General features: G+C 38.1%; 1 protein-coding gene across 2 annotated transcripts in view; it reads left to right on the top strand.

Moving 5' to 3' along the window:
• LOC149152898 (glucose-induced degradation-like protein) overlaps window positions 1–4,296 on the top strand; it is a 76,470-nt gene extending 72,174 nt beyond the window's left edge. For both annotated transcript variants that reach the window (XM_089438731.1, XM_089438730.1), the window contains 2 exons: window positions 3,545–3,672; window positions 3,808–4,296. In XM_089438731.1, coding sequence (XP_089294857.1) covers window positions 3,545–3,672; window positions 3,808–3,886 — 207 coding nt within the window. In that variant the 3' untranslated portion in view covers window positions 3,887–4,296. The remainder of the gene's footprint in view (window positions 1–3,544; window positions 3,673–3,807) is intronic.
• The last annotated feature ends 11,565 nt before the right edge of the window (window positions 4,297–15,861 follow it).

Raw genomic sequence — 15,861 nt, 5'->3', positions numbered from 1 at the left:
TGTTTCAAAAAATGACGTACCCGTCCCCGTCCCCGTCCCTGAACCCACGTTTCCTGGCAACATATATATATATATATATATATATATATATATATATCTATATATATATATTTTTTACTTGTGTATATTTTTGTTTTATTTTATTTATTTACCATTAATTATTTTTATTTTATTTTATTTCCATTAATTATTTTTATTTATTATATGATCTTGTCTCGATTAGGGTCTTGACTCCTTTTTATAATTTTTGACTTCCCTCATTGTTTGGAGTTTGACTTTGATTTTTTGATTCTTGTTGGTTATATTTTTCAATTATTTCCCATTAATAGATTTTTTAATAATACTTGATTTTAATAAATTAATTTAAATACTATTTTTCAAAAACTAGTAATTTAATATAACCGTTACTTAATAATATTTGTTTTTAATAAATTAATATCACATTTTAAATATTATTGACTTTGTTTTTTTGTTTTTTTATATTCTTGTTAGTTATATTTTTTGATTCTTTCCCATTAATAATTTTTTTTAATAATATTTGATTTTAATAAATTAATTTAAATATTATTTTTTCAAAAACTAGTTGTTTAATATAGTTGTTACTTAAAAATATTTGTTTTTAATAAATTATTATCTTAATTTAAATATTATTGACTTTGATTTTTTGATTATTGTTAGTTATATTTTTCGATTATTTCCCATTAATAAAATATTTTAATAATATTTGATTATAATAAATTAATTTAAATATTATATTTCAAAACTAGTCGTTTAATATAGCTGTTACTTACTAATATTTGTTTTTAATAAATTAATATCATAATTTAAATATTATTTTTAAAAAATAGCTGTTACTTGAAAATTTGAAATCATGCTCTCTACATTGCTCTCTATTTAAACCTTTGCCATGGTCTGCCTCTTCATCTGGTCCTGATGATGAACCACACTGGTTGGTTCAAAACGCGTTGGCCAAAATTTTTTGTTATGTGATTTCTACCGAAAGACTTTTCTTAATTCGTTATGGATCACAGAAGCCCGAATTCAGAAAAAAAGAAATTGAAAATTAAAATTTTATTGTTGCCTCAAAAAATCTCAAAGTTGGCCTCAGTTTAGTTAGGTTGGTTGGGCCCCTGTGAGCCACCCATTTGACCCCCTCTTGAAGGCTATATAAAGGAGACTATCTCTCTTCATTAGCGCATGAACTTGTCTCATGCATCTCTGATCCAGCGAAATTACAGGAGGGTTGAAATTTCAGGATGCCGAAATTATAGGGAGGGCTGAAATTTCAGGAACTTGTTTTTTTTGACATGGCACTTGATCATGATCTTGGTTACTGGTTTGGCTATTATCCTGTTGCATTGATGAATCTGGAACCCTCTCTGCCTCTTTCATAAGGAAAGCATTTATGGGTTTCCCCTTGTGGGTTTTTCCCTGGCCTCAGGCCTAATTTCTGTGTCTTTTGTCTCATTGTTTCATGGTTACTTTATTGCTTTTTCATGTTTATTAGTTGATGTTTTTCTTCTGTATAACTGCCAAAATAATATTGAAGTTAATATCATGTGAAACTATGTTTAATTGATCATTGAAGTAGCTATCTGTTGAAGAAAAACATAATTCTAGCACGTGCCCTAGAAGATCAACACAAGGCAGAAAGTTACCGCTCATTAGGGGGCTGTCAGTGGTGCCATGAAACCAAGCACCATGAATATGAAGCTAAGAGGATTGGCCATGACCATCTACCATCGGGGATCTAAGACACACTGGTCCATAATCATCATCCTACAGGGATTTACAGGGCTTTAGACTTGCATTCCTTGGGTTTACATGGTACTGCCAAAAATGAATCTGTGCATATGTAACCCTGCTGAAAGAGGGGTAACAGGACCTACTGTTTACTGGGCCCCAAACATGCTGACTTTTTCGCTTATGCCAGCTTCTGATTTTTGGTCTATCCTTTAATGAATCCACTGTTCTGAACCTTCTGCACAGGTTACGAATCCTGAATCTCACTTTCCAATCCGGCAAACAAGTCCTTCACCTTTGGCACATCTCTGTTGCCAAAAGTTGAAGTAACACATTTTCTTTTCCTTGTTTATTCCTTGTCTTCGCTCTGCCTCTCTAGTCTCTTTTGTTTGGTTTTAAAGCCTAAAACAAAAGCATGTGTTATAATGGATGTATGTCTTTTAATGGAGAATATATACCCACACTTTTTAAAAGTTAACTTCAATTTGTTTGGATAAACCTAATATATCCTATAATCATTTTCTACTCTGTCCCAGCATATACAGAGTGAGAGGAAACCGAAGGAGATGGGGATGTTCAAATATGGCATGAACCTATATATTTTCTTGAAGGAAATTTATCTGATGTTTTTGGTTTCCCCTTCTTCAGATATACATAATTTCACTTTTTCGGTCCTATTGTTTTCCATCTTTTGTCAGATGTGGCTACATGCTATCAGGTAGTAGGCTATATTCAATGAGTTTGGATTTTGGTTATGATCAAAATTATCATTTGTGGTATTCATTCAATGCATGCAGCAATTGCATTTGTTTTGTGCTTAAGGCAAGTATATTTTTGTTTATCATATAGACATTCCTGTAAACTTAAGATTCGAATGAAGGATTTTTGGCTTGGTTGACTAACTATGTGTGGATATGCACACTGTATAAGCTGCATGTGTTCAATATTAATGTTGATACTGGATAGTTTATATGAGATGCTAGCCTTTTCTTGAAATAATTATTTGCTTCCCCTTAATAGGTGTTGCTATTATTGTTTCATCTTTCTTAATTTTGGATAAATCATTGTCAAGTATTAGGGTTATAAACACATATATATATATATAATATATATAACTAATAAAATAATAATAATTAATTAATAGTTAATAAAGAGACATATGAAAGGACATGTTTCAACTAAAAGACATGACTCTTAATGAAAGGCATTCCTGCCTAGCCCTGCATGCAGGGCCCTCATTTGTAATTATATCAAATCATGTTTACTCGTACATATTATATATTTATTGTCCTTATGGATGTCTTTATATTCCAAGTTTTTTGGATATTTTATTTGAGAGTCAGGTTTGGTTGTCACGTATAGCTATTGCTGTTTGTCTGGAAGTAAATTTATGCATTGTTCATAGTGTGGTCTGCTGCCAACTCCTATATGTTTCTAAATGAAATCAGTATAGGCGTTCGGTCGTGTATTCTAGGCATTGCTTCAAGATTCAGGCAACTGCCATGGAAATATTGATTAGCATGTGCAACAGCAGACCACACGGCTTTTTTCTGCAGAGCAACATACCATGTATCATATGCCAATTACTTTCTGGAAACAAAATTTGTGGATTGAAAATCAATTACATCAAAGATATCCCTGGAAGCTTATAGTGAAAGTTGACTTCAAACTCCATAATATTTCAAAAATTAACATCGAAGGAAACATAGGTAATAGTGATTGGTTATGAGATCCCAATAAAGTGATTTTCATATCCTCCATATATCTTGCTTTGACAAACCAACGAATCTGTGATTTGCAGAGATGGAAAGAGAAGTTCTTTGTCAATGTTGGGACAGACTGTGGTTTGACCATTGCGGGATTTTACTATGTGTGTTTTTCTCGTAGTGATGGTTCAGTAAATGGTTTTTACTATGACCCAAACAGCAGGTAATTTCAATTGTACTCATCTTTGTTGTGAGACTATATTGTAATTTGTTGCTTACCTTTAATATAATTGTCTGTTTGATTATCCTTTCTTTGAGTACATACTGATCTATGTTAACTTCATCGTTAAAAACTCAGTCCATTTCAAAAGTTGGAGCTGAAGGCAACAAATGAAGGCCGTGCTGGTTACAGTTTTGCTTCATATGAGTTTCAGTGAAAAGATGTCTAATGTCATCGACTCTTAGAGACGATTATGGGTACACAACATCGTGTTGTCAAATAGAAAACATGGCTGTCAATTATATTTGGTTAATTAATAAAGTACCAACTTCAACCTGTTTGCGTGTTCGCAAACAAGAAGACCTTGTACATACTGGACCAAAAAGATATTATACCATGGCTTCTGGGCTATTTTCTTCCAGTCAATGCATTTATCCATTGAAGGGTCTTTCTGTAGGAGTTATTGTGCATGCTTGAAACTTGAAGGATGCTAACACGAGTTTCCTTCTCACAGCCCATGTAAAATTTGATAGTGCTAGTCACCAGGAAGTGAAAGTTATTGTCAATTTTGGCAGGCTGTTTTCCAAAGTTATGTGATGCATTTAATGCGAATTTAAATTGTGATTCCATGCATCACCTAGTTTGGGTTAGTTTTGTTAAATGTTTTCCAACACCAATGTACTAGCTAAGATTAGTTCTTAGATAAGCTTTTATTCACATGGTAGATATGCTTATTTTTTTAACACTTATGGTGAACATTCATCTACTCTATACAAATGTTCTTATGTTTTGAAATTACTTGTGTGTTTCCTAACTGAAAATGATTACAAGGATAGTTTTGTAACATGATTGGTCTTGCCATAGTGAATAATGTTCACATTGGGTAAGTATATAATTATGAATAAATTTGAGACATATTTAATCTTCACAAGTATATATTTGTGTTGTCACATGTGGATTGTATCATCTACTTGTTAAACCTGTTAGTTTAATCTTGTGTGAGGCCACAATTCGCCCTTATTGTATATACGATGGTCAAGGGCCCATCTATTGTAATACTTATTATATTGAAATTATGCTATCTTAGGCTAAGAACGATCTAGGCAAACCCTCTTGCGGCCACTTCCCTACCCCTTGATGGAGTATAAATACACCATTACTTTCTAAAAACATTTTCTCTCTGTTTGACTTTCTTCTGCAATATATTGTGCTTTTCTCTCTTATGTGCTCTTATGGTTATGGCTCGCTGACTATAGAGGATAGTTCGATAGGTCTATGGCATGTCTGTTTTATCAACATGGATCCTTTGCAAAAAGAACGATATACTTTGTGGTTTTGACGCATGCACAATCATCACACTACCAAACTATTCTGAAGCTGAAATCACATACATAGCAAAAAAATACATGGTTCAAGGTGATGTTGCTTGTCACGCATTACGCCGAAGGTGATACTGCTTACCAAACATTACACACTTATTACCATACTAGAATGGTCGTTAGATTGGGGTTTATGAGAAAGTATGCCAACATTCTGTAATATTCCTAATAGAAATATACAGTTAATAACAGAGGCTGTGAACTAACTACAAATTGCAATCTCAAAAACATGCAAGCACATGAATTAAACACTAGAAATATGAACCAAGCTTTGAGCCATTTTATTAATATGAGAAAAATGGGTACAATAGATGGTAATAGTAGAACCTGGGCTTGCTACAAGCAAGCAAGGCAAAACTCAGGTGATAATAATGAAGCCCAAGTGTTGTAGAAGCTCCTCCCCAATTTCTGCGCTGACCCAATAAATTTTTGTTGCTGCTGCCAGATAGGAAATGGAAAATATGCCCTCAGAAGTGCTCAGAAAATTCTAATAAATTAGCTGGTGCACTTTCTCAACAAGGCCAACAAAACCTAGAAAGGGATTGGCCCCCCACAAAGTGGTGCAAATTGTTAGTTGACTAGTAAAACACACTGCTAAAAGCAAGTGGATTTATGGCCTGAATATTGTCTGAACCACGCTGATAATGCAGACATAGGCTCCTCTCCAAATACCCACAAAAACCCAAAAAAGTTTTGGGCTGATTCCGAGTGATGAGAGAGCCCACCAAATAGTGTGAGTGGCCCTTTGGTTGACTACACGCATTGTTGAAAAATAATGCTCCAGAAACTCCAAATCCTTTGTGTAATGCCACAAAAATTCCACACAAAATCCCCTCCAGAATCTACCTTCTCCTCCAGCCATTCTCCTTCGAAAATTAGTTTCCCTCTTCCCCTGCGCAAGCTTTCTCTAGTGAGCTCTGCACACTGCTAGAATGGAGAAATTCGGCCCACCAAATGGCCAAGACTTTTGCCCTGCAAAACACTACCAAAATTTTGGTCTCAAGGTAGGAAATCTCTCTGCAAATCATCAAATCTCCCGATTCATTCTAGCTAAATAAATTTGAGCTCCACAAATTGCCTCTACGCCCAGGAAGTGCGCAACACTGGGTGAACACCTACAATAAAGCTCTGTGGAAATCTTGAATTGGACTCTCCAAATTTCCTCACTAGGGAGACACTTGAAGTTCTTTGAAATGAGGGTGGAATTCCACTTGGAACTCCTGTGCTAAACAACACTTCTCTTCTTGTGCTAAACAACTCCAAGAGAAGATGTATTGTGAAGTGTAATAGTCAAAAGATGATCCACAAAATGAGTCCCTCTTATATTTTCTCCCCATCCTTCTAGACTCTTTAATATTTTTTTTTAGTGGGGGCCATTTTCCACTTAGTTACTTTTTCCACCATTTTAATAAAATAATAATTTGCCGCTAATTTGAAATAAAATAATTCTTGCCAGCTTTCTCTAAAATACGAGTTGCTCATTTTAATTAATATTTACCAAAATTGGGCAAATTTCCCATGCTCACAAAATTATGAATATTACAGTCCGCCCCGCCAAAAATGTTTGTCTTCAAACAATGCCTGAACAAGCACTCTCTCGATCAACTAACCCAAATGGCTATTGCAAAGGATACCGAGGTCCCAAATGTGCCAATGAGTCATCCCTATCCCCAACACTATTCTATAATGAAGGAGTCTCTCGATACCAGGGTCCCAAGCCATCTTGATTAATGTGAAGCACCCCTTGCTCCACTTACCATCCAACCTGGTATAGGCACCCAAATCCCTCTGCATACTGTCACTAAGTAGAGCATCATGATAATATAAAGTCCCGATCACCTCATTGTGAAACTACTCTATTGAGTCATTCATCTCGTGCACTCCAAGGGTGGACTCCTGAAGATACAATCCAACCCTGGTGCAGATGAATCCTCACTCGCATGAGCTTGTCCTGATATCCTCCTGCTGACCAACCTGGCATGCTGAAGAAGTCCCCCATGCCATCAGCGAGTCACTAAAGCCCAATGGAAGATTTGAGTGACCTTCCCCTGCAGCAGCGAACTCATCCCTAAAGGTCATTGAGTTGTCAAGCACTGTGATGCTTGGGTTCCATGCTAGTCTCAAAAGGAAACTGTCCTGCCGACCCTACAACACTTTGGTCACGACCAACCACCTAATATGCTTGTACCAAAAGCTCCTCTCCTGTAACTCTCGGCCATAATATATGTGATGATCCCAACCTACCCAAGCAACTCAGCAATGCCAAAGCCTATCACTCCATGGATGGCCCCTAATCCAGAGCAACAACTTGCCTTGCCATTTGATGAAGACCTTGGTGATCCCCTATGTGTCAGCCTGGGAATGAACCAGATTATCTACTATCCTGACCGTACTCACTAAGAAATGGAGTGTCCCACTAATCAACTAGATCCATAGATCCCATAACCATTTGCAGTGACATGTAACTAGCTATTGGGGCTCCTCTGTGCCTCGTCTTTGACCCCTGTATGTATCCAATAGATGGGCACCAAGCATCAATAATTTGTCCCGCGTATGAAAAACTGCTCTACTCTTGCCAGACCACACAACAAAATCTGCTATCCCAGCGCCTGATGATGTACCTGGATACTGCCTGGAGCTTAGGCATCCTCTTGCCAATGAGGACTACCATCCCCCGTACCTCATGCTCACATAACACCTCAGGCTGTCCTATCGATATTGCACATGCAACCAACTCACGGTCATGTCACGAAGCTTTCACCCGTCAACTTGTGCCATGACCAAATGCCACCATCGAGAAGTCTCTCCTTGGATACTTTGTGTCCCAACTAACTGGCTCAAACGAGCCTCTTTGTCCTGCTACTCATGATGAAGGTATCAAGGGACAATATCCAACTCCTATGTGCTTGCAAATAATGTAGAAGTGAGAGAGGTGCGTGAGTTCCCATGGATATCATCAAATGATGCTCATCCGCGTCCTCATCGATCCTAGGTGAACTATACCCAATGACATGCTGGTCGTCTCTATCAAAAGGTTTCTCTGGTGGTAATGCTCCAAAATCCCAATGAGAAGCATCACACATCATTACATATGACCAAGCATCCTTGCGCCCTACATAAGAACATGTATCTTTGTGCCCTTCGGCACATGACTGCACCCAATTTCACAACTTTGTGCATTGCTGGACACCACTACCAACCACCATATTACCCTGAATCATCCGGTGTACCTCTTGTGACAAAGTAGCTATCACTCCATGCGAAACCTCGAGTTGTTGTGAATCACTCCTACTCCACAGTGCAAGCCCACACAACACGACACTCCTCCATGCACCTTTGTGCTCTTATGCAGAGCACTGAACTCTGTGGCACGAATCTGTGCACCACTGAACACCTAAGCCAACTGCTACACCCTGCATCCTCGACCATCCCACATGTGTCCATGCATCCGCTACTCTACTAGTGAATCCACTACATGCTAACGAAAATGATACTACTGTGCCTAGCCTCAGTAGCTCATGTGTCCAATATGCTAATAAGAGAGCACTGTTTCCATACAATGCCTTGATTGATGGCACCTTCCCTGACCAACACCTGCCAGAGTATGCTGATCATCCTACAATCTCATGTATGCCCAACACCCTCGGACAACCTATGGAGTTTGCCTGCCCCCTGTCAATCAAACCCGACACTAATGCTGATGGAGAGCTGAAAGTGTGAGCGTTTAGTCACCGAATCCATTGCACTGCTAATACCATCACTAACCAAGCCCATGTCATGATGAAGAATCCCACATGGATCCCAACAATAATTTGGCCCTCGTACTCCTCTAGTAGCCCACGACCCCGACTGAACTATGTTCTTGGCCATGAATATATCCAGGCACTTAGCCAGCTCCATCGGATACCAACTCAATATCTCTCGCCATCCAACCCCAAGAGAGGGATCAAATGCACGTACAATTGTGCACAGAACAAACCCTCCATCTAGCGAATGTTGTACCTTGTGCATCTCATGTTGCCTCATCTCACTGGTCTGGTCAACACCTATAACCTGACTAGGTGACGTGGCCTCTCTCTCATCAATGTGCAGAGGCAACCTACTAATGGCACATGCCCCATCTATGTATGTCTGCAGAGTGCTGCTTTGACGCTCCAATGTGCACTCTAGTTGTACCATTAGGGAATCCAACTGTTCCCCAACGCAAGTTAGTTTGGCCGCGAACTCGACACAAACCGCTTTCATGCCCTCCAATTCCTCATTCTATTGTAGAATGGCCTCTCGTGCTGTTGTGGCCTTCTTCTTCAACACTAGAAGGCCGACCTGGAACTGATGAAACTGTTGTGGGTGACCATCATCTAATACCATTGTATCCCCTGGCACCTCATTAATGGTGGACATGTCTCCCAGTACCTCGCCAATTTGTTGTGTGTTGCTATCACCAAAAAACTCGGACATGACCCTGGACACCTCACCAATGGATACCTCAACAACGAATGGCACCTCCTCAATAGTGGACACCTTTGTGTCTCCAGGCACCTCGTCAATGGATGGCCATATGAGTGTATGCTCTACTTTCTCCTCTAAGATGTCAACCAGAGTGGTCAAGGGAGTCTCCAACAAGGGTGACTCCTGCGTCACACTGGGTGTATCTACGTGCTCCCCACAATCCTATGTGCCCTCGACCTTATGCTCAACCTTCTCCTCAGGCTCCTGATATCTAAATCCAGGTCTCCACCAACAATAACACCCCCTGGTCTCACCCTTTAATGATCACTTTCTTGCCTACTCCTTTGGAGGAGATCTAGTGCCTAGATTGTGTCGACTCTCCCTACATGGTGTAGATGGCGGCGCTCCCATGACCTGTGTACCTCTAGTGTCTCTGCTATAAGGATGAGGATGGATCTGGTCTATCACCTTCCTCAATTGGCCCAACCTCTCATCGTTCCACTGGATTCCACCCAGAATTCCCACATACTGAATTTTACTTGAGCCATGGGTTGTCTATGGTTTAATCCTTCATTGTGCACACATGCCTAAATCTCCCATGATCTAGTTGGCTACCCCACATTTGGCTAAAATCATGGCACTGATATCATTGTAATATTCCTAATAGGAAAATACAGGAAATAACAAAGGCTATGAACTAAATACAAATTGCAATCTCAAAAACATGCAAGCACATGAATTAAACACCAGAAATATGAACCACGCTCTGAGCCACTTTATTAATATGAGCATAATGGGTACAATAGATGGTAATAGTAGAACTTGGGCTTGCTATAAGCAAGCAAGGCAAAACTTAGGTGATAATAATAAAGCCTAAGTGTTGTAGAAGCTCCTCCCCAATTTCTAAGCCGACCCAATGAATTTCTATCGCTGTTTTCAGATAGGAAATGGAAAATCTACCCTCAGAAGTGCTAAAAAAATTGTGATAAATTAGCTGCTGCACTTTCTCAACAAGGCCAACAAAACCTAGAAAGGGATTGACCCCAAACCAACTCTCCAAGAAACCCACAAAGTGGTGCAAATTGCCACTGACTAGTAAAACACACCGTTGAAAGAATGTGAATTTCCGACGTGAATATTGTCTGAACCACGCTGAAAATGCAACAATAGACTCCTCTCCAAATGCCCACAAAAACCTAGAAAAAGTTTGGGTTGATTCCAAGTGACAAGAGAGCCCACCAAATAGTGAGTGGCCCTCTCGCTGGCTATATGTACTGTTGATAAATAATTCTCTAGAAACTCCCAAATCCTGTGTAATGCCACTAAAATTCCACACAAAATCCCCTCTAGAATCTACCTTCTCCTCCAGCCAATCTCCTTCGGAAATTAGTTTCCCTCTTCCCCTACACAAGCTTTCTCTAGTGAGCTCTGCGCATTGCTAGAATGGAGAAATTCGGCCCACCAAATGGCCAAGAATTTTGCCTTGCAAACACTATCAAATTCAGTGTCAAGGTAGAAAATCTCTCTCCAAATCATCGGATCTCCCGATTCATTCTAGCTAAAGAAATTTGAGCTCCACAAATTGCCTCTATGCCCAGGAAGTGCACAAAACTGGGTGAACACCTGCAATAAAGCTCTGTGGAAATCTTGAATTGGACTCCCCAAATTTCCTCACTAGGGAGACAATTGAAGTTCTCCGAAATGAGGGTGGAATTCCACATGAAACTCTTGCGCTAAACAACACTTCTCTTCTTGTGCTAAACAACTCCAAGAGAAGACATTATGTGAACTGTAATAGTCAAAATATGATCCACAAAATGAGTCCCTCCTTTTATATTTTCTCTCCATCTTTCTAGACTCTTTTTAATATTATTTTATTGGTGGGGGCCATTTTCCACTTAGTTATTTTTTCCACCATTTTAATAAAATAATAATTTGTCACAATCTGAAATAAAATAATACTTGCCACCTTTCTCCAAAATACTAGTTGCCACTTTTAACTAATATTAACAAAATTGGGCAAAATACCCATGCTCACAAAATTGGGGATATTACACATCCGGTGTGAGAAACGAGTTGTAGTAGATGGTTGCAGAGCGTTCAGGGAATTAAGTCAGTCCAACAAATTAAAATTAGTGCTATAGTTACACACCAACACAATGCACCTACAAACAAAAAATTGAAGCCAACGAATTGTTAAAAATCACAGTGGGTTATTGTGCACATGCCAAAACAACATACCAACAATGTCACAAATAATAGTGCACCGACGTAATGGGTGTAAAAGGATCAATGGAATTCTAGAACTAATAAGCATACAACAATTAATCAATCACAGAGAAATTACCTACACTACAAACAATAATTTTCTACCTTGGAAACTCAAGTGGTAAGAGTCAATGCCCCTGTTCTATGGAATTTTCATTAAGAGTTGATTAGAAAATGGGGTAAGCTAGGCATAGAAAACCTTATGCACTGTTATAAGCATAAACAATATATAGGTAGATTGAACTCAACAACAATATTTGCATATGCATGGCTAGGCACAATTTCTCTCTTATCCTAGGCTGCCTCTTAGAACTCCTTTCTTCATTTCCTTTTAGTCTCTCCTCCCTTCTCTTCCATTGAATGCTCTTCTTCATCACAACTTTTATTTTAATGCACTAATTTGGAAGGCCAAACATCACAATGTTTTCTTTCAAATTTCAAGTAAATTTCTGGGTATTTCCTCTATTTGGCTGGAAAACTAAAATAAAATAAAATGCGTATTACAAAGTTTATAAAGAGATTTTTGAGAGGACCCTATTTGGATCACTCTCCAAGTGCATTTAATTTCACTCTATAGTTCACAATGCTCTTTCTTTAAGTGCATTAACATTGCTCTACCACTGTTTTTGTTATAGTAGATTTATCTTTGGATTGGATTATGGTTTGTTGGTTGGTTCATAATAGATTCTCTATCTTTTGTGAATCTCAAAATGGTATATAGACGGTGGACACCATCTCACCCTATTCAGTGATATGTTCTTGGGGCTACCCTTATTTAAAGGACAACACTCTCCTAGGGTTTTTCTTCGGTGTTTCTAGGGTTTATACCATATCTAAAGCTTGGCACACACTACTATTTCAACGGTTATATAGTGCAGATTTACTAAAATTAATTGCATATTTTTTGAAGAAGCTATTACTGTAGGGCTCTTCTGGTTTTCATACCCTATCTTAATGTTGAAGTTGTAACTAGAGTTGGTCTTCATAATGTAATTTTATCATTAATATGGATTCATTATATTTATATTTATATATATTATATTTTGTCAAAGCATGTTCTTCATGCTTATAGAGTAAAAAAGAATTTATTGTGAGTCAAAAGAAAACGTATTTGAGTCATGTTCTCTTTGGACATTTGTAAGAAAATGAAATTTGAATTTTTATGTTAAATCGTAAGTCCACAAGTTGACCAAGTATTCGCTCCTTGGACAAGTCGACTTGGGCCTCCAAGAAACACTTATTCGACATACCTCATATTATTCCAGATTCTTGAAAGATGGAGTCTCTTGAAGAAAACCTCGTACTTTGGATGATTCAAGGAATCTTGAGTTAGATCTTCAAAGGAAGTTGAAATGGATACACTACTACTCAAAGTTTGGCAGAAAAACTAAGAATTTGTGACCAAGACTTTCTAGATGGTTAGTTGAAAGATTATACATCTATCACAAATACTATTTAGCAAGAAAGTTCTAATATTATATTGGGTCTCCAAAAATCAAGGACACATTGATTGGGTTTAACAATGTTGATGATAAGTAGGGATGGTATTGATAGTTGATTCCACTTGGGAAAGCATTCTATGGCATTATAAAGAAAGTAGATATGGAAGATCAACTATGAAGTAGTTTGGCTCCTCAAAAATGTTTGATGGTCTTTCTAGTGACATGTTGGATTTGATTATAATATTTTGTATTGGTTAAGGCTATTTGAAGATTTTCAGAGATCAATGAAGGTCGAAGCACATTATGATTCGTGACTTGATGGAGCCGTAAAGCTACAAGTATATCTCCACTGACTAACAAGTAGCTAATCCATTGATGAAGTTACTTTTCATGGGAAAAGATGGGTATTTTTGAGACAAGCTTAGGCTTGTGGATATCTCTTCCCTAGTTGAGAGGGAGTGAGGATCTCCACCCCATTTGAGAGGGAGTGAGGATGGACACCTTGTTCTCCATGTGTCATATATTATGGCCAGGACTAATCGCTGTAAGTCTACTGCATGAACACTGGTAATGAGAATGGTGGATTGGATAAGCACCAGGGACAAACGTTCTTGAGTCATGTTTTGTGGTTGATTATGACTAGTATCCTAAGTTGGATACATGGACTTGGTAAAGAATGATCTGAAGGTCAAATTTTTCCTTGGAATTAGGAAATGGTCCTGTGAGGTCATAACTTCAAAACACCTAGGCATGGTATGTGCCTTGAGAGGCGGTGGTGTCCAAATTAATGCCTCCCATCTGTTGAAAAATGTAACTAGGTTTGGTCTCCATAATTTTGTACTTGTATCAATATGTACTTCTTGTAAAAAGCAAAAAAAAGAAAAATATTATTATTATTATTTTTCTGGTCGAAGCATGCTCTTCATGCTTGTAGGGTTTATCGAGTCAAGAAGATAATTTATCATGTGTCAAAGTCCCATTTGGACTATTTTATAACAAAAGAAAAATATTATTTTTGAGTCAAAAAGAGTAATTTTGTCCCAAAAGACCAAGTCGGCCTTGAAGAGGGCCAATTTGATCTCCTGGATGACTATAAAAGGAAGAGACCTCCATCTCATTTGCTCACTCACTCATAATTCAATTTCTGAACAAGAGAGAAGAAGAAGTGCAAAGGCCAAGGAAGAGAGAGAAGAATCTAAGGAAGGAAGAAAATTCGAGTTTTTGCTTGTCTTTGTCCACACGTGCGAAGTTGTTGGGGTTACTCTGTGAATTACAGGCCGAAAATTTGTTTCTGCAATGGTGTTAGGGCAGCTCTGTGAAGTTGTAGGTCTAAAATTTTGACTTGAAGAGGTTTAACCAACTTTGATTCTTGTTGACTTGGTTTGGTTGGAGGAGATCTAAAGGAGGGATGACTTGGTTCCTTGTGGAGGTCTTGGTCTTGGGTCTTGGATGTCTCACTTTGATATGATTCTATAAGAAGAGAAGTTGTTTGGATTTTCTTCCTTGTGGGGTTTTGCCCTAACTTGGAACCTATATCTTGTGTTTTTTGTCTCTTGTGATCTTCATGCACTTTATGTTTTGGTAATTGCTTGATGAAGAAGACATAATAAAGTAATAAAAGCCAACAAACACTCGCAAGTAATTATCAAGTAAAAGGAATCAACCCTAATCTACAAGCTTAATGATTTCTCAAAATGGTACCAGAGCTAAGGCCCGAAGGAAGGACAACTTGAGGATCACTTTTGTTAGCACTCTTATTGGAAGACATTCTTGAAGCAATCATCTATCTTCCCTCGCCCTCTCCAATGGCAAGCTATATGAAGAAAGGCCTCAAGACTCTTAGGAGTCTCCTTGAAACTATCAAAAGGTACATCATCAAGTTCACCTCCAAGCTATCTAAAGAAGTCATGGATGGAAGTTTTTATTTTGCTCTTACCGGTTCATTTGAAGATGATAGTACATGGGTCATCGACAATGGAGCTTCAAGGCACATGACACAGGAACGTGGTCAAATCAATAATTTATCAAAAGGGAACTTCTCTCACTCAATGGAACTTGGGGACAAGAATAACTACTTGGTCAAAGGAATTGGATCTACCTCTTTGGAGTCTGAAAGCATTTATGGGTTTTCCCTTGACAAGTATAAGGCAAGGTTTGTGGCAAGAGGTTTCTCTCAAAAGGAAGGAATCAATTACAAATAATTTTTTCTCCAACTAGATATACAATCATTAGATCACTTATCTCTCTTGTTGCCACTATGGGATGGAACATTAATCAAATGCACATAAAAACAATCTTTTTGGATGGAACGAGTGATGAAGAATTTTACATTGAGCAGCCCCAGGGATTCAAAGTTCATGATAAGGAGACACATGTATGTATGTTGAGGAAGGCTCTATATGGCTTGAAGCAAGCACATATAGCTTGGTACACCATGATGGATGCATATCTACAAAGACTTGGTTTTGTCAAAATCTCTGTAGATTCTGATCTCTACATCAAGGTGGTCAAGAATGAACATGTGATCATACTACTATATGTGGATGATCTACTAATAATAGGTGTGGAGTGTCGTATTCAAGAATGCAAGAAGCAGTTGGCAACCAAATTTGATATGAAGGACCTTGGGCTAATGCATTACTACTTGGGATTAG

Source organism: Pinus tabuliformis, chromosome 9 (genome assembly GCF_031772625.1).
Source record: "Pinus tabuliformis cultivar Carrire ecotype Pingquan chromosome 9, CPIR1, whole genome shotgun sequence".
Classification (NCBI taxonomy): domain Eukaryota; kingdom Viridiplantae; phylum Streptophyta; class Pinopsida; order Pinales; family Pinaceae; genus Pinus; species Pinus tabuliformis.
This window is presented reverse-complemented; position numbering and strand designations above follow the sequence as displayed.